The sequence below is a fragment of the Papaver somniferum genome, chromosome 1 (genome assembly GCF_003573695.1).
Source record: "Papaver somniferum cultivar HN1 chromosome 1, ASM357369v1, whole genome shotgun sequence".
NCBI classification, from domain to species: domain Eukaryota; kingdom Viridiplantae; phylum Streptophyta; class Magnoliopsida; order Ranunculales; family Papaveraceae; genus Papaver; species Papaver somniferum.
In genome coordinates this window covers 157154375-157180765 of record NC_039358.1, presented here as the reverse complement: position 1 = coordinate 157180765, position 26391 = coordinate 157154375, and the positions used below count along the sequence as shown (strand labels likewise).

Sequence of the window (26391 nt, the reverse complement as noted above, 5' to 3'; positions counted from 1 at the left end):
TCACAATTCATTGACGTCTCACCAACTTGCATAATTCACAGCATACTCACAATCCTCGATAATCATTGATCCCACTCACTTCTCAGCTTTCCTCCTACAGATCGACGCTCATCCCTCTTTGTGACCGAATTGACTCTGGAACGACCATTGTCTTGGTTTAGGCCGGAGTCCTACAAATTGATCTCTCAAACTCAAAGCACTCCCATACAGTGCATCTGTTTGAAAAAGGCTTAGGAAATTTGCTCGGTCGAGGAGTCCCCGCCAGCACGGTCGTCTCTTAACTTTCCTAAAAAACCAGCAAATCGTTTTCTCCCATAAATAGTAAGGACAAAAACAAAATATTCGATGATGGTACCAGATCAGATAAGACAATATGATCATGACCGCTGGATCACCCAAATTGTATCCCTAATTTATATGGTACCCGATCAAATAAATCATGGTTTTTTGTGTTAAAATAAAATTGATTACAATATAAAAGAGAATATGACAAAATAAATAAATAATGGAATAAATTAATTGACTACTTAAGTTTTTCAGTATAAACTTTATACATGACGTTTGTGATTACAATTAAAAGCATGCCCAACTGCGAGGGTGGCAGTGGTGGCGATGGGGGAAAGAATTGGTATCAGGTGATTTTGTGGTGGTGGCAGGTGATGGTAAGTAGTAATACGGTCTATTAATTATGTGTCGCCGCGAATCGGTTAACATTATAAAGAAAATAAGATGTGGTCGATCATCTTAATGATAAAATAAATTCTGTTAAAATACATGACAATCAAAAAAAAATACTAGAATGCCACATTATATAATCGCTGCAAACGAATGGTATGAGGCAAGGTCGGTTATATCCTATCTAGGTGATCGTTTTTTCTGTTTCTTTGTTCTGTTTTATGAAACAAAGTTGGCCTAAGTTAGTCAACATAAAGAGATCTTGATTTTCCCTTCCAATTGATAAATCCATGGTTGTGGTCGATTCTATGAATACACGCTTTAATTGAGAAATAATGCATTACTTCTCTTTTTCCTATCTCAAAAGTCAGAAGCAAAGCGGAGAATTTTATAGACCGGAAATAATAAACCTACATTCCCATAAAACTAAACAATTGATTCTCTCGCTCACATCCGGTAAGAAAATTGGGTTTAAAAACTTTGATTCTCCACTTTTGTGCAAACCTAAATCAGAAATAAATTCGAAAAAGAGATATAGACTATAGAGACAAAAGAACTTAAATCCAAGAACATACTTCCGCTCAATCTTCTTTCCTTGACGACTTGGTATCATCCTCGAAATATTGGTATTTGTCTTAATTTATCAATTGTTTTTGGTATCATCCTCAAAATTTGTTTAGGGAGAAAATAAATCAATGGTTCTTTACGTAAGTGTTTATAAGTGACTATATGATTGAAAGTTAGAAATTCATCTAACGGTCTTAAACTGTGATTGTGTACATCCATAATAAATATTTCATTAATCCCTCATAATAAATGTGTTATTAATTATCATAATAAATATATACTCCCACTAAACAATTTTGTTAATAATTACATAAATAGATATTAGGGATGATCAGGGTGGTATTTGTGAGTGGTGGTGCGTGGAGCCGGTGACGATAACGATGCTGGTGGAAATGGTAGTGGTAATGGGTGGTTCTGTTGGTTGTATTGCAGTTAGTCAACGTAGTAGTAACACTATATTATGGAAATTGTGCTTGACATTTTTAGTGTTAAAATAAACTCGATTATTATACAAAAAAATAAAAATAATAATAATAATAATAATAAAATATGGAGAATAATTATGACTTGTCGCATATGCAATTACTCAACCATCACCATTGAATGCACTGCAGGGATGGGAGCATTGCACCTAGATAAATAATTTATTAGCCAAACATATATGTAACTTTCAGAAACATGAAGCTTATTCTTGAACAGCTTCAGGAGCTCACTAATCCATGTAATTCAAGTGGGCAACAAACTCCCTATACTTTGCCAAGTAACGAAAAATTTAAACCAAAATGATGGAAGATTTTGAGGATGAATTAAACACGTGATATTTTAGATAAGTGGATTAATCGAAGCATTCGACTTTGAGCTCTTCTCAACACAAATTGGTGATAGTCAAATGGACATTGATTATTTAGGGGGTAGTTATCTAACTAATGCCATAAGCAAACAAGAATACCTACATGTTTTAGCATGTTATTGTTCAGTTATTTTTGCATACACCCATAAACTACAACTTGTTAGTCCGGTAAAATGTCAAATTTATAGAATTCTATCATGCAGATGCACATATGTGCATATATACATATGAAGTATCAGCTGGAAACCAAATATATATTAACTTCACTTCTATGTATCTCTGATATACCTCAGGCATCTCAAAATCATTTTGAACATCTGTTAATATAATAATTAACCAGCAAGGCATAATAATCATTTTGAATATCTGTTGACACTAATAAACAAACTCACTTCAGTATTCTACATTCCAGAAACAAAACCGATTCCCATAAGATCTTTGCCAAGCTTAACAAACTCAACCATCACCATTGAATGCACTGCAGGGATGGGAGCATTGCACCTAGATAAATAATTTATTAGCCAAACATATATGTAACTTTCAGAAACATGAAGCTTATTCTTGAACACCTTTAGGAGCTCACTAATCCATGTAATTCAAGTGGGCAACAAACTCCCTATACTTTGCCAAGTAACGAAAAATTTAAACCAAAATGATGGAAGATTTTGAGGATGAATTAAACACGTGATATTTTAGATAAGTGGATTAATCGAAGCATTCGACTTTGAGCTCTTCTCAACACAAATTGGTGATAGTCAAATAGACATTGATTATTTAGGGGGTAGTTATCTAACTAATGCCATAAGCAAACAAGAATACCTACATGTTTTAGCATGTTATTGTTCAGTTATTTTTGCATACACCCATAAACTACAACTTGTTAGTCCGTTAAAACGTCAAATTTATAGAATTCTATCATGCAGATGCACATATGTGTATATATACATATGAAGTATCAGCTGGAAACCAAATATATATTAACTTCACTTCTATGTATCTCTGATATACCTCAGGCATCTCAAAATCATTTTGAACATCTGTTAATATAATAATTAACCATTAAGGCATAATAATCATTTTGAATATCTGTTAACACTAATAAACAAACTCACTTCAGTATTCTACATTCCAGAAACAAAACTAATTCCCATAAGATCTTTGCCAAGCTTAACAGCCAAAGCCAAGAGCATAATAATATTCAACCACCAAACATAACCTATAAAATGGACAACCACCATCCACAACACATACGACCTAACCTAAAAACAACAAGCACCAACACAACAATAGCAACAACTTAATGTAAAACCTTCATTTAATCAAGAAAACCCCAAAATCAAAAAAAGAAGAAAAGTGGAAAACTCATTCTTCAACAAAATCAGTAGAGTTGAGTTCTGTATGAACCCTTTTGTTGATCACATAACTGAAGTCATATTATAGTTTAAACATTACACAAACATAATTTTCATCTATAAAAAAACTAATAGCTACAAATTACCATAATTACACAATTAGATAGTAAGAAATCGTACCTTTTCCCTGGTAGATTTTATGACAGATAGACCTAAAAATGAAACCAAATACAAAAAATTACTCAATTTCAACAAAACATTAAAAATATAGATCCAAAATGAAGAAGAAAAATACTGAAATTTTTTGATTTTTGATTCTTTTTACCTCAGCAGCTAGATACTCAAGCACAGCAGCCATGTAAACGGGAGCACCGGAACCAAGACGTTGGGAGTAACGACCTTTCTTCAAGAAAAGTGTGATTCTTCCGACTGGGAATTGCAATCCAGCTTTGGCTGATTTTTTTTACGACTTTCTTTCTGTAACCGCATGTTCTTCCTCCCTTACCAACAACGTTTGCAGTTGCAGTTCCTTCCGTTGATAACCTAAAATGATTATGAATACTAGGGTTTTGAGATGGAAAATTTTTGTGAATCGTTGAGAGATGGAATCGAATTTGTGAATCAAACTGGCCTGTTTCGCTGGTTATTTATACTGAACTCTCGGGAAAAGTAAATCTCAGAAAAATATTGAGAAATCAAATTAAATTTCTACAACTAGGAACTTACATCAGCAAGGCCATCGAAATCAGGTAGACATATTTTCTTCTTTAAACACATGAGAACACTAGTTACAAGAGAAAATGAATCGAAAAACAAAAATTGAAGAAGGATTCTAATCTATTGTTTCCTCTTCGATTCAAACTATTGTTCTTCAGATCTGTGTGTTTATATCTACTTTGAATTGTTATTGAGAAATAAAAGGAATTTTAATTCTAGGGTTTCTTTTATTTTGAGCAGAAAAACTTCGTAACACTGATGAAGGTGATGGAAAAAAAATTATTCGGGTTTGCAGAGTTGAAGAGAGAAAGATATGAGAAAGGGGAAATAAGGTTATTTCAGGTCTGTAGAGTTGAAGAGAGAGAGATGAGCAAGGGGAAAGAGGAAAGAGGAAAATAAAGATAAGAGAAAGGGGAGATAAGGATATAGATTATATTCTAGCCTAGAAAAACGTGTCACATAATTAACTAACGGGGGTTAGTCGTGGGAGAGTTCGAGAGATTTTAATGTATTTGTGTTTTCTCCTGTTAGTCGTGGGGGAGTTTGAGGGAGTCTCTCCAAATCCCGTTAGTCGTGGGGAGTTTAGAGGAGTCTCCTAAACTCCCTAGAAAACACCTGTTAGTCGTTGGGGAGTTTAAAAAAAGCTCTTGAACTCCCTGTTAGTCATAAAACCCTACAATACTAGGGAGTTGGTTGCTTTAGGGAGTTCGAAGGAGTTTTTAGTGTATTTTGGTCTCACAACAAATCTCTCAAAAGAGTAGAGATTTGGGAAGGAGTTTGGTGCGTAGAAAACCATAGGAGAAAGAAGAGGAAACGTTTTTTCCAGGTATGTTTTTTTTTTCTTCTTTGATCTCCATGATTGTTTATAGTTTGATTTGTGTACTATTTTGATTGTTTTTCATATCTTTGATCTCCATGATTGTTTATTTTGATTGTGTATAGTTTTTTTTGTGCGTACTCTCTCTCTCGGTCAAAACCCTAATAGTGTTTTTCGTATAGATTTTTCTGAAAAACATGTTCCTGCCCTGTTTGTCGAGACGATTCTGACATACCTATAAAACTCATTCCTTTGTGATATAATTTTTATGTTAAAGAGAGTTTCTTAGCTTTGCAACCAGACCAAATTTGTTGAATTCCATCACACAATGATTTTTGTATGATTTTTTGAGTAAAGACCGTGAAATCTAAAAAATTTCTGACGACGTATTCAAGTCCTGAAAACGTGATTCCTGCCCTGTTTGTCGAGACGATTCTGACATACCTATAAAACTCATTCCTTTGTGATATAATTTTTATGTTAAATAGGAGTTTCTTAGCTTTGCAACCAGACCAAATTTGTTGACTTCCATCACACAATGATTTTTGTATGATTTTTTGAGTAAAGACCGTGAAATCTAAAAAAATTCTGACGACGTATTCAAGTCCTGAAAACGTGATTTTTGCCCTGTTTGTCGAGATGATTCTGACATATCTATAAAACTCATTCCTTTGTGATATAATTTTTATGTTAAAGAGGAGTTTCTTAGCTTTGCAACAAGACCAAATTTGTTGAATTCCATCACACAATGATTTTTTGAGTAAAGATTGTGAAATCTAAAATTTTCTGACGACGTATTCAAGTCCTGAAAACGTGATTTCTGCCCTGTTTGTCGAGATAATTCTGACATATCTATAAAACTCATTCCTTTGCGATATAATTTTTATGTTAAAGAGGAGTTTCTTAGCTTTGCAACAAGACCAAATTTGTTGAATTCCATCACACAATGATTTTTGTATGATTTTTTGAGTAAAGATTGTGAAATCTAAAATTTTCTGAAGACGTATTCAAGTCCTGAAAACGTGATTTCTGCCCTGTTTGTCGAGATGATTCTGACATATCTATAAAACCCATTCCTTTGCAATATAATTTTTATGTTAAAGAGGAGTTTCTTAGCTTTTCAAGAAGACCAAATTTGTTGAATTCCATCACACAATGATTTTTGTATGATTTTTTGAGTAAAGATTGTGAAATCTAAAATTTTCTGAAGACGTATTCAAGTCCTGAAAACGTGATTTCTGCCCTGTTTGGTTTAGACCTTTGGGCACAGCTATCAAACCCATATTTATTTCTTATCATTTTTATGTTAATGAGGGATTCCTCGGCTTTCTAAAGAGACGAAATTTGCTGAATTTCATCACCATAGAATCTCTTCTTTCTTGCTTTGTTAAGTTCTAGTATTAGTCTAAGTACTAATGTAGCTAACATGTCACACCATAGAATGGAAAAATCCAGCCAATCTTCTGAAAACAACAAGAAGAAAAAGAATGTTAGGAAGAATAAGAATACGGAACCGGAAACGGAAGTGACTACGAATTACAAACAATGGACAACTCGAGAGACTGAGAAATTATTGGAAATGTTGGTAGAAGCTACACTTGAGAATAAGAAAGACACTAGTGGATGTTTTACTAAGAGAATAGTGGAAGAGGAGATACTTAACGACATGGAATTACATCTCAAAATGTGTTAGCGGTTTGCAACTTCGACTTGGAGTTCATATACGTGCTCAGTGGATGGGAAGGGTCTGCTCATGATTCGAAAATACTTAACGACGCAATGACAAAAAGAAATGGACTGAAAATAACGCAAGGTAATTTTACTTTTATCTAATGTGAAGTTTTGAGTTTTTTGGTTAAGTTATTTTCGGGTTCTACTTGACGAAGTTTTCTTTTTGTGTTTTATTCAGGTAAATATTACTTGGGGGATGGTGGCTTTGCAAACCGACGATATTGTTTAACACCATTTCGTGGCCAACGTTATCATTTGAAAGAATTTTCTGGTACGGGTAATCATGCGAAAAAGGCTGAAGAATTATTTAACATGCGTCATGCTTCTTTGAGGAATGTAGTTGAAAGATTGTTTGGTGTTGTGAAGTCTCGTTTCTTGATCTTTAAGTCTCAACCTCCATTTCCGTATCAGGTGCAAGCGGAGATAATGACAGCTTGTGCAGGCCTACACAACTTCTTACGAAAAGAATGTCGTTCAGATGAGTTTCTTGTCGAGGAAGAGGAAGATAGCCATCCATCAACGCTTGTAAATGACGACGAAATTTTGACACAACAAACTCAAGAACAACAACGTCAAGAAGCTAATGCATGGAGAAAGAGTATAGCGGATGATATGTGGGAAAATGTTCGTGAACAAAGGGAGTTAGAATTGTATGGAGACCGTTAAATTGAAGGGAAAAAAATATCTCGTTACACAAAATAATATACTATTGATACAGAGATATGATCATTTTCATTTATTTTTTTCCTTTGATTAAAGATCAATGTTATTTGCAAATGAGGGTTTATTGTTTCTTAAAAGAGAATAAGTTAGGAGTGAACTCTCTCAGACTCCCCCAAACTCCCCCGAACTCCCTCTAATAAACTCTCTCAAAATACCTACACTCTCCCAAACTCCCTGCACTCAAAAACACCAAACTCTCTCAAACTCCCTACACTCTCTCAAACTCTCTGAGATTTAAAATACACTCAACTCCCCCGAAATCACTCGAGGACTAACCCCCTGTAAGTTCATCGGTCGTGGTGTCGGTAGTCTTTGAGGGTTAAAATGGTAATTAATCAACGACCAACTTTAGTTGCACATGAATTTTTCCGTGTTTTTTTGGGATCAATGAGCGTCTTGACTAGTCAATGGTCCGGTGACCGTCAACAAGGGTCACGGATGTGGGTTGAAAAAACCCTATTTTCCACTAGTGTGGTTATCCATTATTAATAAGTACACTTTTTCTATTAAACATAAAAGTGGAAAGATTAATCAAGTTGCAGACGCTCTCTAAGTAGACGGCGATATCTTTGAGCAACTATTCGAAATGAGAGTTTTGCTTTTGATTATATTAAAGAGATTTATGCCGAGGATGATGATTTTAAGCCACTTTGGGAACAATGCAGTTCTTTGGCTCATGGAGTTGATGATTTTCTCATTCAAGATGGATTCTTATTTAAAGGTAATCGTCTTTATATTCCTAATGGTTCTTTACGTCTTCATTTAATACGTGAACTGCATGGAAGTGGACTTGGTGGTCATTTTGGCAGAGATAAAACTATTGCACTTGTAGAGGAACAATTTTATTGTCCTTCTCTAAAGCGTGGTGTACAAAAATATGTTATGAGGTGCATGGTTTGCCAACAAGCTAAGGATACTGTTCTGAACACCGTCCTTTATACCCCTTTACCCGTTCCGGAAGCTCCATAGGTGGACATTAGTATAGATTTTATTCTTGGTTTACCTCGTACAGTTCGAGGCAATGATTCAGTGATGGTTGTTGTAGACAGATATTCCAAGATGACTCATTTTATAATCTGTAAAAAGTCTACCGATGCTTCAAATGTTGCTTCTTTATTTTTCAAAGAAGTAGTTCTTTTACATGGAATTCCTAAGTTCATTACTTCTGATAGAGATACAAATTTTTTGAGTTATTTCTGGAAGACATTGTGGATGTGTTTGGGCACTAGTTTAAAGTTCAACACTACTTCTCATCCTCAAACAGATGGACGGACTGAAGTTGTTAATCGTTCTTTGGGAAATTTGATTCGATCTAAATGTATTGATAACAACAAACAATGGGATATATTACTACCTCACATGGAGTTTGCATTCAACACTTCAGTGAACAGATCCACAGGTAAAACTCCTTTTAAAATTGTTTACTCTAAAGTACCTTATCATGTATTAGACTTGGTTGTACTTCCCAAGTTACATACTTCCAATATCAAAGTTGATAATCTCTTGGAGCAAGCTTCTCAAATACATCATGAAGTCAAAACAAAACTTGAGGAGTCTAATTCTAAATACAAGGATGCTGCAAATAAGCATAAAAGATTCAAAATATTTCAGGAAGAAGAGCTAGTCATGATTCATCTACGTAGAGAAAGATTTCCAGTTGTAACTTATAACAAGACTAAGATGAAGAAGTACGACCCTTTTAAAGTTTTGAAGAAAATCAGTGACAATGCATATGTCATTCATCTACCTAACGACTGGAACATCTCTAATGTGTTCAATGTTCAAGAATTTTTCACCTTTCATGGTGATAATGACCTACTGCTTGTTTCTACCAACTCTGAGGCGAGTTTTTTTCAAGAAGGGGGGACTGATGCAGGACATCTACCTATTTTCAATGCATCAAGTGTACCAGTTGACCCACTTGGTTCGTATCAACAATTATAGTTGATCCCTTTACATCTATATCAACTATTACAGTTGATCCTTAGCGTCTGTTTAGGTTTACTTGTTTTTCAAGTCTTTCCTTTCCTAGTTTTTGTAGAATTCCTTTTTATTTTCTCTTAGTCGGTTCCTGTAACATATTTAAAGGCCATGCCTTATTTGTTTTAAGGACAATCTATTATTATCAACACCCGTTCTTCTCTTAACTTCTTCTTCAAGTTTAATTATTTTCATCCATAACTTAATTTTTTTGTCATCCCTGCAATCTCCATATTGCCTTCTTCTTACACGTTCTACACTACTTTTGAATGAAACGAGATTTAACTCCCCGTGTTTCTCCACAACTTCGAAAAGAAAAATCAGACTCTTGACTTGTTACACTAGGCATTCCTTGAACTCCAATCCCAGAAGACTTTATTAACGAGTAGCTAAGAACATCTTGTTCTTCCTCTACAAGAACTTCAAGCATATTTGTAGTTGTTTGAACACTACCAACAAAGGATCTAGATTATTGTTGTTGCACATTGCTACACCATCTTTTCTCAATCTCGATGAAAATTGTGAAAATCACACAATTACTTACAAGGTATAAGCAAGTATTATGTGTACATATAGATGAGACCATTGCCTTTGTTTCAGTCGTGATTATTCCTAGGTGCATCTAGAATCACCAACATTATTATTAACTAAAGATCACCAAGATTATTATTAACTAAAGATTCGGTAAACCCACGGGCATGTTTGAATTCTAAAACCTGGCCAAATTGGGGTATACCCAGATTAATTGAGGTATACCCATTTTGTTCCCAACCATAATAGAGGGTTAAGGGGTGTCTATTATGTGTAAAGTTACCTAATTACCCTTCTCCTAATAATAACCAAAACCACCCCTTTTGGGTTTTAGATCAAAACCTTATTAATTTCTTTCCTTCTCCTTCATCATCAATCTAATGATCAATTCCTTTCTCCTACTCTATATTTCATCGTTTTCAAATGAAAAAATATCGTCGATTATGATCTTTTTTATTGTCGATTAATCCTTTCAAATTCATTCTAATACTTTGTTTTGTTATTTGAATGACAAATTAGATCAGAAAATTTGAAATTGTTGAATTGTAGTTACACAGTCGGCTTGGTATTTGTTTGTCGAGCATGCCGACTTTTCATATTTATTTTTAGTCGGCAAGCTTATAGGATGAATAACATGCCGACTTTTCATATTTATTTTTAGTCGGCAAGGTTATAAGATGAATAGCATGCCGACTTTTCAAAGAATTTTGTTTCTGAAAGTAATATTTACAGGGTCGGTACGGTATTCATCCTTATACCTTGCCGACTAAGAACTTGAAAATTTGAACCTTGCCGACGATAGTTTAGTTGGCAAGGTTATGAAATTAAAACCTTGCCGACTAATTATGCATTTGTAACACCTTTCTCTGTATGTCAAAAATCCTATAGTCGGCAAGGTATTTTTTTTCGACCTTGCCGACTATAAGGTAGCCGGCAAGGTAAAAAATCAATAAGATGCCGACTAGTGAATAATTTACAACAGTCTCCTGTGTATCAAAAATAATAAAGTCGGCATCTTCTTCATTCACCGACCTTGCCGGCCGGATATAGTCGGCATGTTATTCATCCGTATACCTTGCCGGCCAGATATAGTCGACATGTTTTTCATTCGTCAACCTTGTCGACTTTTCATAGTTTCATAATTGAAAGTGTTGATTTCTTCTTTAATTTTGAGTATGATTTCACACATCAGCTTTGCAATCCCCTTTTTAGAAGTGTTTGGGTAGTATGTTTTCATTTTCTTTGCAAAAAAATTCTTAAAACTATTTTTTTCATCAAAAATCTTCCCACATGAGTTCAATCAAAAACAAAATTTGATAACTTAAATTCATAAGTTTTAATCTACCTAATTAACTCATCTAAACTCAATTAATTAACCTAATCAAAAATTTTAGTGTTAATTAGACAAGGGTATATTTTTTTTTTGCTAAGTAATAATTTTATTAATAACCAAAAAGCACTAGGATTACAAAAGATTACAGCAGATTAAATAGAAAAAGCAAAAATAAAACAAAAATTACAGCCTAAACAGTCCTATAGTATTTTTGCTTTTCATTTTCAAGGTTTACAAGGAATGGAGGTTTACTAGTGTAGATATGTTGTTCTCCTCTATGCAGATTTGCTCCTCTTTTTGCTAGGTCATTAGCAGGGAAGTTGACTTCCTTGTAATTATGAAGAAACTCACACTTGGTTGCAGAGTTGCAAATTTGTTCCCATCTAGAAATTGCAAACCAAGGAACTCTAGCATTTTGAAATGCTGCTATTGCTGCTTTTGAGTCTGAGCTGAAAAGAAGAATTCTAAATCCATTGTGAATAGCCCATTCACCTGCACATAATATTGCCATAATTTCTGCAAAGAAATTAGTTGCAATCCCCAGACCTCCTTCAATGGCTATCGCTACTTCTCCAGTATCATTTCTAGCTATAATTCCTTACCCTGAGCTCCCTGGATTCCCCTTTGAAGCTCCATCACAGCACAAAAGAAGTTGGTTCTTCTGAGGCAGCTTGAAAGATATTTCTTTAACAACACAAGTTTTGACCTTTCTGCATTTCGTACCAAAATGTTTTAAGATTTGCAGGTCATAAACTGTATTCCACATGGGCTTCTTCATCCTAACTTCACCTTCTACAGTAAGACAAGGATATATTAACCATTTAGAAAATACAAGATTAAGGGATGACCTATTTTACTTCAAAATAACTTGACTTTTGTCTCATTAGGTATACCCCAATTAATTTGGATATACCACAATCAAGCCAGGTTCTAAAACTAGTATCTATTTTGTTTATTTCTGCTGTCTCGAAATCCAAAGATTCTGTATATCTGTCACTGACAACAGTACTAAATCCTTAAAAAGAGTCAAAAGACACAACTGATGTCAGGCAGGCAGCAGCCTTCATTGATAGTTTGTTAGAATTGATTATATTAAAAATTTATTTTGTACAAAAAAAACAAACTTCATAAATCAATAAATATAAAAGTAATAAGTGGTGTTAGTTAGGAGTATCACTTGCCATCACTCACCTCCATAAATCAAATCCGTATCATTGAATTTATTGACAAGTTGAAAACCCTTTTCTTGTGGTTTCTTTCTGTCTTCTCACATGAAATGAAACTGAATGTAGCTAGTTAAGGATTGACTGTGGTTGCCGGTCTGCAGAAATGAATACCAGAAAAAGCTCATGGTTCTTTATTTTTGCTGTGTTAATCTTATTTTTATCAAAAATTCATCCTGTTATCGCTGCTGATACAATCTCTGTAGGTCAATCCATTACTGGAAAACAAACAATCATATCCAAAGGCGGCGTCTTTGAATTCGGTTTTTTCTCACCGGGCAAGTCTCAGAATTATTACATAGGTATCTGGTACAAAAAACCCACAGTTGAAAAAAGTGCAGTAGTTTGGGTGGCAAATAGAGATAAACCCATCCTTGATCCAGCTGTTGCAGAGTTCAAATTATTAGAGAATGCTAATTTAGTACTTTTTAGTGAATCCAAAATCCAAATTTGGTCTACAAATACAACCTCAAATAACTCGAAATCCTATGAAGCTGTTCTTGGGGATGATGGAGATCTCGTGTTAAGAGACAGCTCGAATTCAGCTGTGGCGATCTGGCGGAGTTTCGACAATCCAACCAATATATGGTTACCCGGGGGGAAACTTGGATTAATAAAACGTACCAACAGAACACAGACGCTTACTTCGTGGAAAAACTTAGAGGATCCAGCTCCCGGAATCTTCACACTAGAACTAGACCCAAGTGGAATCAGCCAGTATGTGATAAAGTGGAATCGCACCAAAACATATTGGAGTAGTGGGACATGGAATGGGGAGTACTTCAGTTTAGTTCCTGAAATGCGAGTAAAAAGTAATTTCTTTACTTTCGACTATATCGATAATGATGATGAGAGCTATTTCACTTATGATGTTGTTAACAAAGCATTAAATTTTCGATTTGAGATGAGTATGTGTTGCGTCTGTAATAATAAAACACTTAAGAAAGATGTTAGAAAGATGTTAGAATAAAAAGATTAATTTCTAGAAGGTAAATATACACTCAATTGGACTGCAAACAGAGGACAGAGTCACGTGTTCAATACGCTGTCCTTAACACGATATTTGACCGGTACGCCTCAAGAATGAGTGATGCTTATACCATGTGGTCAAGTTCGTATCCAGGATAAAACTGCCCGTTGCAAGCACTGTTAGCATTACAGTACTTGCCCACTCTTACGACCTCAACAGCAATTGCGCACGGAATGAAAAATAAAGGACCACACAGGGGGAGAAGACGAAAAGAAGAGGATAGTAGCTCTTCTGGACACAAAACGAAATGAGAGAAAGTGATCGCTTTATATAGGGGAGAATAGAGAGAGGTCTCATAAACGCGCATTAAAACGATTTCAATTAATTCAGATTTTTTCCAACGGTTTTAAACGTTCATGCATCACTTAATATCGATTTGAAACGTTCATGCGTTCATGCAAATTAATGTTCATGCATAAACATAATGTTGTCCAAAGAAATTTTGCCAATAAATCCGTGTGCATGCACGGCGTGTGTGAAAATGTGCGATTGCACCAACTAGCCCATTGCCTAAGTCCTCTCCCTCGCACAAAAGTGCTAATGACCCAAGGGCCACTCTAATATCAAAAAATTCAATACTTATGGAGAGGTATCATCTTTAGTTTTCCCTATGTGGGACTAAAGGTTCATTCACAAATAGTGAAAATGAGCTAGTGTCCTTAGTGACCAATAGATCCTAAGTTCCAATCCCACCAAGACCAAAAAACCAAACTATTGTATAAATTCATTTTCTCTAACAGTATGTCCGGCCAAATCAAGCAGTATCTTTGGTCTGAAGATACCCAGGAGTGGAATTTGTTTTGGGCTCGACCTTCTCGGCAGTGTGGGGTTTATGGTATCTGTGGACCTTTTGGGATCTGCAACCAGAATTCCACACGACTTTGTACTTGTATGCAAGGGTTTAAAGAACGTTTTCCAGAAGATCGGAATCTCAATGATTCAACTGGCGGGTGCAAGAGGAAAACAAGTTTAAAGTGTGGGGACCAAGCCTCTTATTCACTGACGCGCAACATGGAATTACCTGCAAATGTCCAGTCTTTGGAAGTAGAGAATTTCGAAGAATGCAAATCAGCTTGCTCGAGTACATGTTCTTGCAAGGCTTATGCATATGCGAGTGATGGGTGCTCATTGTGGGACGGTGACTTATTAAATGTTCAACAACTCTCACCTGGTGAAACTGGTGGACGGGATTTTTATCTCAGACTTGATCCATCTGATATCCTCTCCACTTCTGAAGGTAAATTGAAGACTGCTTCTTCAATTGGATTCTCTTCATCGATACTAAGGTTTCAGCTAAGCTTCTTTTCTTACTTTGAGGCTTCTTATGAGATTATTTTTCATTTTTATAGCATAATGGGTATACATATATTTGTATAGGACTAGCCAATGGCACCAGCAAGAAGAATAAAGGGGCAGAGCTGATGACAATCATTATCTCAGTTGGTACGGCTATGATTGTCCTTGGTCTCATCATCTACTTTGCCATTTGGAGGAGGACGACCAAAAAAGAAGGTAAACCGTAATGGACCTGTAGCCAGTGCGAATATACAATTTACCGCATAGTTTCATCTTTGGGCATAACATTACTCATGGCTGCTCCATTATTTAACGTATTAATAGGTAAGAATGAGGAAATCCGTACACAAGAAGACCTTGAACTACCTTTAATAGACCTGATTACCATTGAAACTGCTACAAACTACTTCTCTCAGCAAAATAAAATTGGGGAAGGTGGTTTTGGTCCTGTATACAAGGTATATTTTGATTCATTTGAGAACTGAGATTTAGTAAAAGCCAAAGAGGAATTAACATTTAACATTTCACACTTCTTGTTGTCATCTTCCATTTACAGTATTTATAACTTGTAGGGTTGTCTAGCAGAAGGACAACAAATAGCTGTGAAAAGACTTTGTAAGGAATCTGGTCAAGGACTGAATGAGTTTAAGAATGAGATCATTTTGATTGCTAAACTTCAGCATCGAAATCTTGTTAAGCTCTTAGGGTGCTGTATTCATGGAGATGAAAGGTTGTTGGTCTATGAGTACATGCCGAATGGAAGCCTGGACTATTTCATATTTGGTTCGTCCTTCTAATCTATGCTTGTTGTGCTTTTTTGTGGATCACATTCTTGCTCATGTTTATGTGTAAATACATCTCTAGAATCTTGTTAATTCTAGGGATTTCCATTGACTTGGACTGCCACATTGCTCAGATGAAAAGCGAAGCACATTACTCGACTGGAACAAACGAATGAACATTATTATGGGAATTGCAAGAGGACTTCTTTATCTTCACCAAGATTCTCGATTGAGAATTATTCACAGGGATCTCAAAACCAGCAATATTCTACTAGATATTGACTTGAACCCAAAAATTTCAGACTTTGGTATGGCCAGGCTTTTTGGAGGAGATCAAACCGAAGGAATGACTAGGAGAGTAGTTGGAACATAGTAAGTATTTAACTTCAGACACTGAATCAGGATCCACATTTCACAGTTATCAGTACTTAACATGTCTTCTACCTTGTTGTTCAGTGGTTATATGTCTCCAGAATATGCGATAGACGGGCACTTTTCTCTGTGAAATCCGATGTCTTCAGCTACGGAGTCTTAGTCTTAGAGATGATTAGTGGAAAGAAGAACAGAGGGTTTTCCAATGACAGCCACCAACTTAACCTTCTTGGACACGTATGTACTAAATTCAGTTTAGCAATTTCTTTATTTGGTTTGTCTTGTAAATTACAATAGTATAGTTGCTTAATAACAAAAACAATATGATCTCGCTGTAGGCATGGATGTTATGGAATGAAGGCAAAGCTTTAGAGATAATAGACCCATGTTTGGGGGATGCACTCCCCGTATCTGCTGAAGCACTAAAATGTATTCAAGTGGGTCTGTTATGCGTTCAACAGCTACCAGATGATAGGCCAACTATGTCAGCTGTTGTTTTTATGTTGGGGAGTGAAAACGCTGTATTACCGGAACCTAAAGAACCAGGATTTTTTGTAGGAAGAAACCCCACTGATACAAGTAGTAGTAGAGAAAGGAATAGTGAAAATCAAGTAACCATTTCATTAGTAGAACCTAGGTAGATATAGAACGTGTTTCTGTTGGTAGAATGGAAAAACAGAACAAGATGCCATCTTCTTTACCTTCTTCCTCTCTTTATTGGCTAGCTGTGATTTTGCATATATTTATATATACCTGATGTAACTGCCGACTTCGTTTGAGCAGCTTGAATTCTGTTCAAAATCTATAGAAAATTTCATCAGCCGTGTTTCGAAATTTTATAAGAGTGGTTTTTGTTACATACCCTCTCACAAATTTGAAATGGGACTATTTCCCTATTCATTAAGCCTAAATCGACCATAAGACATGTACCAAGGCACATGATCATTGTCATTAGACAGATGAGGGAAAATCGTCCTTCATTACAGTAAATGGAAGAACAGATGGGTGAAATAAAACGAATAGCGATTGACGAGTGACGACCCAAAATCTGCACTTTAAATCTTTAATCCGAAATCACATCCAAAATCTCAATGGTAACTAATTATTTGTGCTACTGCGGTGAATTTTAGCCATTTTGGCATGATAATACGAGAAGAATAATAGATGCCCCATATCGTAGAAGATGTCCCAACAAATAGCATCCCCTTGATAATAGAGATAAGGGAGTCTTTATAAACACAACTCTTGAGTCATCCGGAGGAAAAAGAAGTAAAAAAATGGCTACTTCTGCATCTTCTACGATGGCTACTAAAACCCTAGTTCTTCGAAATCCTAATTTCAGACAATCTTATCCTACACGCTCCAATCGTATAATCACTCACTCTCGGATAAATTATCCAAGAATTTCTCTCTACAACAACAGCAGCAGATCCAAATTCCCTTCCAATCTTACTCACTCAATCCCAAAATTTAGGGTTTCTGCTTCATCATCATCAACAGCTTCTCCTATTCTCCCAACGTCAAGCCCTAAGACCAACTCTGTTCTGTCCGATTCAACTCGCTCGATAACATCTATCTTTGCTGTTGTTTTATCGTTATCGAAATTGTTTGGAAATGCAATTCAAGGAGTTTTAAAGAAGGTTAGCTTAACCCCAACACCAGAAGAATTGGGGAAACTACAGAATTTGAAAGAAAGTTTGGTTTGTACAGTTGGACCTTTGTTTTTCGCCGCGGTTCGTGAAAGACCCAGAGGGTATTTGAATACACCTCTTACTGTTGTTGCCTCAGGTATGTCTAAATGGCTTGATATCTATAGTGGGGTTTTAATGGTTAGGGTTTTACTTAGTTGGTTTCCAAATATTCCTTGGGATCGTCAACCACTTTCTGCAATTAGGGATTTATGTGATCCTTACTTGAATTTGTTTCGAAATATTATTCCTCCCATTTTTGATACCCTGGATGTGAGTCCACTTTTAGCTTTTGCTGTTTTGGGTGTGTTGGGATCAATTCTTAATAACAGCAGGGGAATGTATTGAAGAGTATAATATAATATCTTGTTTGATAATAATTCGGAGATGGGTTTTCTTATGGTTTATGCATGGGGGGACTGTAAAACTGGAGTAAGTTCTGCAGTTCAAGTTTTTTGTTTCGTTTGCTATTCTTGCTGAATGTAATACTGGTTATCATATCTGAATGTATGAATACTGAGATTTTGTGAAAAATAATGTCAATTTTTATAGTTGTGCATTTGCTTTCTTGTTCTTTATGGAGTCTTATATGATGTTTAATAAACAAAAATTTAACTGACGATTGAAATTATTGCAACTTCATTTGATTATTACAGTAGTTTATCTCCTTATTGATGTTATTAAGTATCTTGAAGTATACCAATAATTTCATATTCTACTTTGGATGAGTGAAAAAGGAAAAACCTAATCTTTCAGCATTTGGAACTGTTGAGGTCTGTTACACATTTCTTTGGCTCGTAAAAACATATGTCGTGTTTGGGAATGAAACCTTAGAGTATACAGACTTGGCATATCTAGTATAGGTGTCTAAGTTTATGGTACTAAACCGTTCTAATTCAGGCAACATTTGAGATCCAGAGGTGAAACTTTGCAACTTAGGAATTGCACACCTTGGTGATTATATAACTTTCCCTATGTACTTCCCTTAAATTTATTTATCTCAGATTAAACACTACTTAATTAAACTGAATGACTTCGTAAGTTATCTTTGAGATTAATGGAGCAGTTCACATTTTCTACTACATGCAAGATTTTCTTGGTGTGCTGTTGTGTAGTAATAGCACATTTATGGCTTTGTGTTTATGGAATATTGAATTTCAACACGCTTGCAAATGTTATACTAATTGCAAGCCAGCAGCAATAGTAGCACATGTTCGGCTGACTTTTCTTGTGGATAAATAGTTTTCTGAACATGGAGAATGGAATTTCTGAAGTTAAACTAGTTGCAAAGCTGTATAGTCCCCCATTCATTGCATTTTTGATAAGAAATGTTCTGTGTGAGTGTTACAGACAATAAGATTAATCATGAAATAAAAACTCTGTACACTGTTCTGGTTGCACACAAATGTATGTGTTCTTTATCGATATTGGAAGATGTATTTATCATAGGATGTCGGTGTTCTTTAATAGCTCGTGTCCTTATGATGTGATCTTATATAACTTTTCACGCTTTATACCAGTCCTCTGCTGATTTGTTTTTTGTTTTAGTCTATATCTATGGTCAAGATATCACAACAGATCATAGATAAGAGTGGAACATATTTATTGGTAGATGATATTGGAAATGGGCTTCGCGGGGATCAAATGATCAGTTAAGTGTTGGTTGATTTGGATCATCATGTTTCCAGCGGTAGTTAAATGTTGGTTGATTTGGATCATTGATTCAATCATAGCGAGTCCTTTAGGTGGAATACTTGGCTAAGAGTTTTACGCATTATCACGGGCCATCCAAAATGTTTGAATATTCTATTCAGCTAAAAAGGGACATGATTTTTACAGCAGATGTGCACTAAAAACATTTCTGGGTCACACTTCATATGTTCCTAACTTTGACATTTTTGCTGATTGTCTATAGTCATGTCCATCATTGTTTCATTATGGAATTCATGTGTGTCTCACACATAAGGATCAGTAATCACTTAGATTTGTTGTGCTCTTGTGATAGTTTTAATCCAGTTCAACGGCCATATGTTGCTAACCTACCATGTGCACTACACACTCTTCAGTACATTTGAGTGTAAAGTTGTTCTGATGCAGGGGCATATTCTACAAACTCTGTCATGTTCTCCTTGTAAGTAATATGAATTTTCAGATCTCCAACACTCTGGATTGGAATACAGGTTTTCTATTTGGATCAAAATGTGTGAATAGTTGATTTTGTTTATTATCAAGTCCAGTCCTTAGATCTATGTGAATACAGATTTAAGAGCTTCTCCAATGGTCAATGTGTTAGTTTCATATGTGGCACCACCTTGACGATATCCTCTTGATATTTATTTACCATAATTGACAATAAGTTCCTAAACATAAGGAGCACAAAATTTCAATCTCCTACCCATAGGTTTTTCTAACTTTTACATGTGTCATTTATTTTATTTTTGATAAATTTGCATTAGTCACTAAATCAAATTACAAAAACAACATAATGTTTTTTGTTTTTTTTTGAAAATTAAGTTGATTAAAAAGCACAAACAGGTTACAAAGAGTTACTCAAAGTGTTGGTTGCTCTTGTCTCATGACAGTTTGAGATATTGGCCCCTACCAACATATTGTTAACTCCTATAGCAAGAAAGGGAAATACATTTGAAATTGAAAAGTGAAAATCTGACTGTAAAAACATCTGAAATGCATTCAGGCATATGAAACCAAATCTGCTTGTGGATGTTCTTTTGTTAGAATGTCCGCCACTTTGTTGCATTTCCTATTCTTAAAAGAGATACCCTAAAAACTGTTACATGATGTTAAAAAACAATATGTTATGTTACAAAAGAGACTCTAAACGGAAGAATACTGAACTAAAAACATACAGGACGCTAAACTTCGCTAAACCTATAAAATATAAAGTGCCATGATGCTCGATCAATCCCAAAAATGAGGTTTATTGTCAAATATTTCAATTTCTCCACTTCTCATTCCAACATCCCTTTTCGCTAGTTATGAGTTGAAAGATTCATTTCTCTGTAAACATGATCAAAGCTAACTCTCCTCAGAATTTTCAATATGCGATACCACCTAGCTTTGTAACCCGAAACACCTCATTCTTGCAAAAACTTGATAAAAACAGACATCACCTTCACATCTACAAAACATCTGCACAAGCCCATTCCAAAGCAATAATAATCGTCATAGATTCAACCGCAAATTTAGATAGAACTCCAAGCTACTCATAGCAAAAACATAATCTCCTTGATCACTTCTGCAAATAAACTCATATATGACTCCCTGAATTACCTATAGAGGAACCATCACAACATAATAAAGTCTGATTTTGTTCAGGCAGCTTCAATAATCTGCTACTTCCTAGTAGTTCTGCTAAACCAAAACATTGCAGAATTTGAAGATCATAGACATAGTTGAACATATATCCCCTCATCCTTTATCCGAACTCATGCACAGTAGACATAATCTTCTTTTGTATTCTAGTAGCGGACCAATCCCTTTTCTCAGGTGACATGGAATTTCTGCGCAGCTATATATTCACAGCACCATTACACACAACAAGCAACCAAATCTCTTTCATTATAGGGCTCTTATTCTTAGCTCTATGAACCATATCTTGAAAAGCCAAAAATAACGCATAGCTAATCTCAATCAGCAACACCAATATCAGACTCTCACAAAAGGTCAACTGTGGCTTATTACTGCGTAATTAGTGTTGAAAAGCCAAGAGTTATTAAGAACCAAAAACATGACAACTCGTAAGATGGAAGTTAACAAAAAGCTATATTAGAGAATTGCTCGGTTGAACCCACCAATCATTGGTATGTCAAATTTGATTGTCATATTTTAGTTCCAAAACTCGAAGATGCTTGATTTGATTACTAGAGTCAACTGCGTTAGGTTAGACTAAGAACGTAGAAAAGTTAAGGCTTTTTCTTTTTACTCATGAAGAACCTAAAGACGTATCGGCAACAATAAATACGTTTTCCTTCAGCTCGAGTTTAGTAACGACAGACTTGAATTGTTCCACTTATATATTTGTTCTTTCAAGTCAGTATTTATTGAAAACATAACATATGTAGTAAGGTTTGTTTACTTGTCTATAGTATTGGTGACTCGGTCATTATACTGTGATCAAGATATTAATGAAAGATATACTAGTTGTTTCATGTAACTTGATTATATGAATTTACGAAGTATAGTTTTATTACGGACTTCGTGAATCGACATTACACTAATTGGTAACTTGTTATTATTTAGTGTATTGAACTTCCTGATGAATTCAACCTTTGAGATTATGTTGGGAAGCAATTTCATAAATATAGTTTAAAGAAGTAGACTTGCGAAATGTTGTTTCTAGTTGAAATGGAATTCAGGTATGATCCTAGGACCGATCCCTGGTCAAAAAGGATCGATCCCAAGACCGATACTGACATAGTTCAATCGTGTTTATAAATTACGATATGTTTGTTATCTTCGGGTTTTCTGCAAACATCGAGATGTATACGCCTTGAACTTGGAATGGTCATAATATGTCAATATAGTGATTTGAACATGTGCTAAACTCTTATGTATTAATATTCAATTATTTTCCTTTGGTACTCAAGGAAAGATCCTGAAACCGAAATTCAATATCTTTTAGATATTCTGAAAATATATGCTTACCATATCCCAGAGGTTTGTGTTAGAGCATTGCTCGGTCGAACTCACAAGTATTGCTATCTCAAGCTTGTTGTCAAATTTTGTTGATAAAAACTATACCTTGATTTCCAGTTTACATTTTAGTCAAGTCTCAGATTAGGATAGAAGTGTGTAGTTGAGCACTAGACATCACTGCGTTCTACCGTTTGAAGGCGAAGATCAATCGAAGCTTTTAGAGAACTTCATCAATAAAACGTAAGTGAAGAAAGAACCACATATTACTCAAGTTTTCACCTTTCTATCTATGAGACACTGTCGCATGACTAAATTGGACTTTACATGCATAAAAGAAATTTCGAGTCAAGTTTATCTTGTTAATTATTCTCGAAATATGTTGACTAAGCTTAAGAAAATTTGTTCATACTTGATGACTTTGGTTAAGAACAATTAATTGTTTATGACCTAAATTATGATTCAAGATTATCATTTGAAAATAGCCTGGAACAGTGATATGTGTCATTGATGTTATTTGGGAATGTTTCAAATTGATTAATAGAGAGATACAAAATTATTGTAAATCTGGATACAGAACAACACACGTAACAGCTTACATACTGGCGCAAACTGTTATAGGTATGGAGCCGCAATACATGTACCTAATACACGTACTGTCTTAGCTATAGTTCAGCAACGATTTTATCTTTGGATTACCAATATGTGTGAGTTAGTAGAACCGATCATAACTTGTTATGTATATTGGTAAAACTAGTCGACATGCCTGACTTATGTATTGGTATGACTTTTATTAGTGTAACCGATCCTAAGTAATCACCTTAGATGGTATGATCGATATTTGTAATTGGTGTAACCGATCCAGTTGTAAACTAGAGTCGTCCTCTCCTTTAAGCCTTTTTAGGTTTAGTGACTAAAAAGACTTCACTTAGGGATTCATGAAGCAAGGTCCAACTATCTTTATCTTTATAGTTCGTGTATCCTGATCTTGCTACTAATTGTTGATCATTTAGCTCCAACATGCGAGTTAGATAGAAATCACAAAGTTTCTTCGTCTCAGACTTTGTGATTCCACTGGTATATTCCTCTATAACGATTCTTGGTTGAAATCAGAGTAGGAATTACTTGTGAGGTGAATAATAATCTAGGCTGCTCTTCGGAGTCATAAGACTGGATTTTGAGGTTTTCTAGACTTTGTTTATTGCAATCGATTCCTACCTCACCTTGATCTTTGATCGGAACGGAAATCACATATAGGCTTATCTGTGGGAGGCAGATTGGTTTAAAGTCTTCAATTGAGTTAAAGCAACTCTTAGGCTGTAAAGGACGTCAGCTAATGAAATCAATTGGGCAGAGTCTTGCAGGATTCAAGAGGCGTAAGGAGCACGACTGTAACTGAATCGTTGTGACGGTAGATTCGGTCTCAACTACATTTAAGTCTGAAATTTTGATAGTAGGTTATTGTCTGTAGCGGCTTAGTACAGTTTGGTGTCCAAATCTGCACTAAGTCGCGAGGTTTATCTGCATTTAGGGTTTCCTCGTTAACAAAATTTCTAGTGTTTGTGTTATTCCTTTTCCGCGTTATATTGTTTATCTTTATAATTGAAATATCACAGGTTGTACATAAAATCAATTCAAGTAGATAAGTCCATCGTAATTTTTGGATACGACTTGATTGATCTTGGATATTGATCTTTGGAATCGTCCAAGTACTCTCACAGAATAACCAAGTTCACGGACTTGTCTCTGTTTACATGCTGATTGTGAGAGAAAGAGATGTAAGCTCCTATATAATTCCTGATTGATATTCATTAAGTTGAACTCTCGGAATTGTATTTGAGCCTAATCCATATAAATTGCCTAAGAAAAATTGGTGGTGTATTTTGGTACCCCCGTATTTTTATTCTCTCTCAGATGGGCTTGCAAAATTTGAAGAATTCTCAAGCCCCGGTCAAAAAAGTAAAAAAAAATGACGAAACGGCCAAACACCAAGTTCCCACATATGCAATTGGAAGGATATTAATCGGAAGATAAACTAATAGTAAGAATTTATTACATTTTGCTAAAGACCACTGGCACAAAAATCAAATCAAAAAGATACTTTTTTCTTTTTAAGCATAAAGAAAACAGAAAATAGTTAATCAATTTATTAACCGATAATTCTATATCTTCTGGGGATAAAATCCCGTGGGATTTCCCTATAGACACAAACTCAGTGGTACCCACCCCTGAAATTCTCCAACGGGTCCACGGGACTGTCTCTCACGGGATTTTATTCGGGATACAACCCTGGTCAACGTCGCATTACTCTTTATCAACGCTTTTTTATCAAGAAAATAAAGCGTGTGCAATAGTAAAGGTAATTTTGTCCAACTTAGTTAAATTAAGGGAATTTTAAAAAATGGTCCCAGTATTAAGACCCGATTCACAAAACCATCATAGTGTTACAAATCATTTACAAAATAGTCATCAATCTGTTTGGGTCAGAGTTAAGTTGGTGGGGTCCCCAGAATCAGAGTTAAACCAGGTGGCCAGTTTACAAGTTTGTCCCTCGCAGATTTAGCCCGTGTTAACTAGGATTCATCATCTTAGACATATCTATATCTCGAAGAAAATTGGACGGGTAGATGAAAACCCTAGGAAATTATAATCTTTTAAGAAAAATCGACCTCCTTCTCAATCTTATTTCACCGCCGCTTCTTCCTCTCTAACTTAATCTCTGCAACCGAGATTTGTTGTTCGTATGAAGATGGTAATATATAGATGATGTTGTTACGGTGAGGATAGTGGTATGTGTTTTGTGGAAACGTATAGAGAGAAATTTGTTATTAATTTCAGTTAGAGCAAAATGAAAGATTGGAGACGCAAAAATCTCAGGAGAAGTAAACAGGTGATTGTTCTTTCACTACTTCAAGTTGTTTAAATAGTTTTAATTTGGGTTTTTAATTTGAAATTTCAATTTGGGAATTTCTTTTAAAGAAATCTGATTTCAATTTCGATTTTTCGGAAACCCTAATTTCTTGTTTATAGGGAAAAATTGATTTTGTCTGGAATGGTGTTTAGTACGTATGATAGTTAGGATTCACAATTTTAAATTGGTTTGTTTTTGTTTCACTGATCTTGGTTATGGTGATGAAGGAAAACCATATTGGGTGACAATGAATTTGTTTTTAATGTATTAGTGTTGAAAATGTTGATGGGGGTAGATTGCTGCTGTGATGGTTGGTAATTGACCAAATGATTTTGGTGGTTTTTGATGTTGCTGCTGAAGATGTTAATTGATGTGGTAATGGACCAAAGTTGTGGTGTGGTTTTGAAGATGCTGCTGGTTTTTTAGATTTTGATGGAAATTGTAATCGATCAAGCTTTTAGATGCAAAAATGTACCAAATTGTGCTGATGTATACAGGTCCATGGCATTCAGAACATGACCATTGCTGGCTCCTAAAGGTTCACCATTCCAGACCAGGGTCTACTTGGTGCCAAATCCGTCTGGTTAATTGTGGTTAAGATGCTTGAGTTATAAGGGAATGGTATTTATGTGAAATTCTGAGAGCGTTTTTTTGGATAGTGTTAAGTCGGATGGCAGATGACCATTTTGTAATTATAATTGAAAAGCATGATCAATTTGTAACTCAATTATAAAAAGTAGGACCATTTTATAATTGGCCCTTAAATTAATTAATCATGTCCAGTGAGGGAGTTGCACCCCTAAATCACAAACACTTCTCGATGACAAATTTCTTTTCAGTAGACACAAATATTTGACGGTAAAAGGATTGATTATGTTACTTAAAAAGGTAAATTTTATAGGTGTGAATCTAGATCCCTTTGTTGTATGATTTCTTTCTTCAATGATGATTACATGAGGAAACACCTGAATGGCTTTGATGAGATTTTACAGCACGAGTCATGACTGAAGTGAATCAAGAACGGACATGCTTCAACGGAACGCATTTTATGTTGCCTTAAATAGTATTGTATTTGACTACGGTGCATCATGATGAGGCCCGACAAACTGATCAATCTGCCTCACTCCTAGATAACTTATGAATTGGACTAGGGCCAATTA

General features: G+C 35.2%; 1 protein-coding gene, 2 long non-coding RNA genes and 1 pseudogene across 4 annotated transcripts; 3 read left to right on the top strand and 1 right to left on the bottom strand.

Moving 5' to 3' along the window:
• Window positions 1-2327: 2327 nt before the first annotated feature.
• On the bottom strand, window positions 2328-4537 carry LOC113333644. 2 transcript variants are annotated; one of them, XR_003352179.1, is made up of 4 exons: window positions 4171-4537; window positions 3770-3987; window positions 3625-3656; window positions 2328-2593 (listed from the first exon to the last, which is right to left on the bottom strand). It is a non-coding gene; the product is annotated as an uncharacterized LOC113333644 (long non-coding RNA). The 2 variants fall into 2 exon arrangements; XR_003352178.1 differs by having other exon boundaries at window positions 3770-4537.
• Window positions 4538-12480: 7943 nt separating this feature from the next.
• LOC113352712 lies at window positions 12481-16620 on the top strand (annotated as a pseudogene).
• Window positions 16621-17065: 445 nt separating this feature from the next.
• Window positions 17066-18278, top strand: LOC113305336 (ylmG homolog protein 1-2, chloroplastic-like). Its single transcript, XM_026554396.1, has one exon. It carries the CDS (start codon window positions 17257-17259, stop codon window positions 18013-18015), a length of 759 nt encoding a protein of 252 aa, XP_026410181.1. The 5' UTR covers window positions 17066-17256; the 3' UTR covers window positions 18016-18278.
• Window positions 18279-24989: 6711 nt separating this feature from the next.
• On the top strand, window positions 24990-26031 carry LOC113333639. The gene is made up of 2 exons (XR_003352177.1): window positions 24990-25210; window positions 25503-26031. It is a non-coding gene; the product is annotated as an uncharacterized LOC113333639 (long non-coding RNA).
• The last annotated feature ends 360 nt before the right edge of the window (window positions 26032-26391 follow it).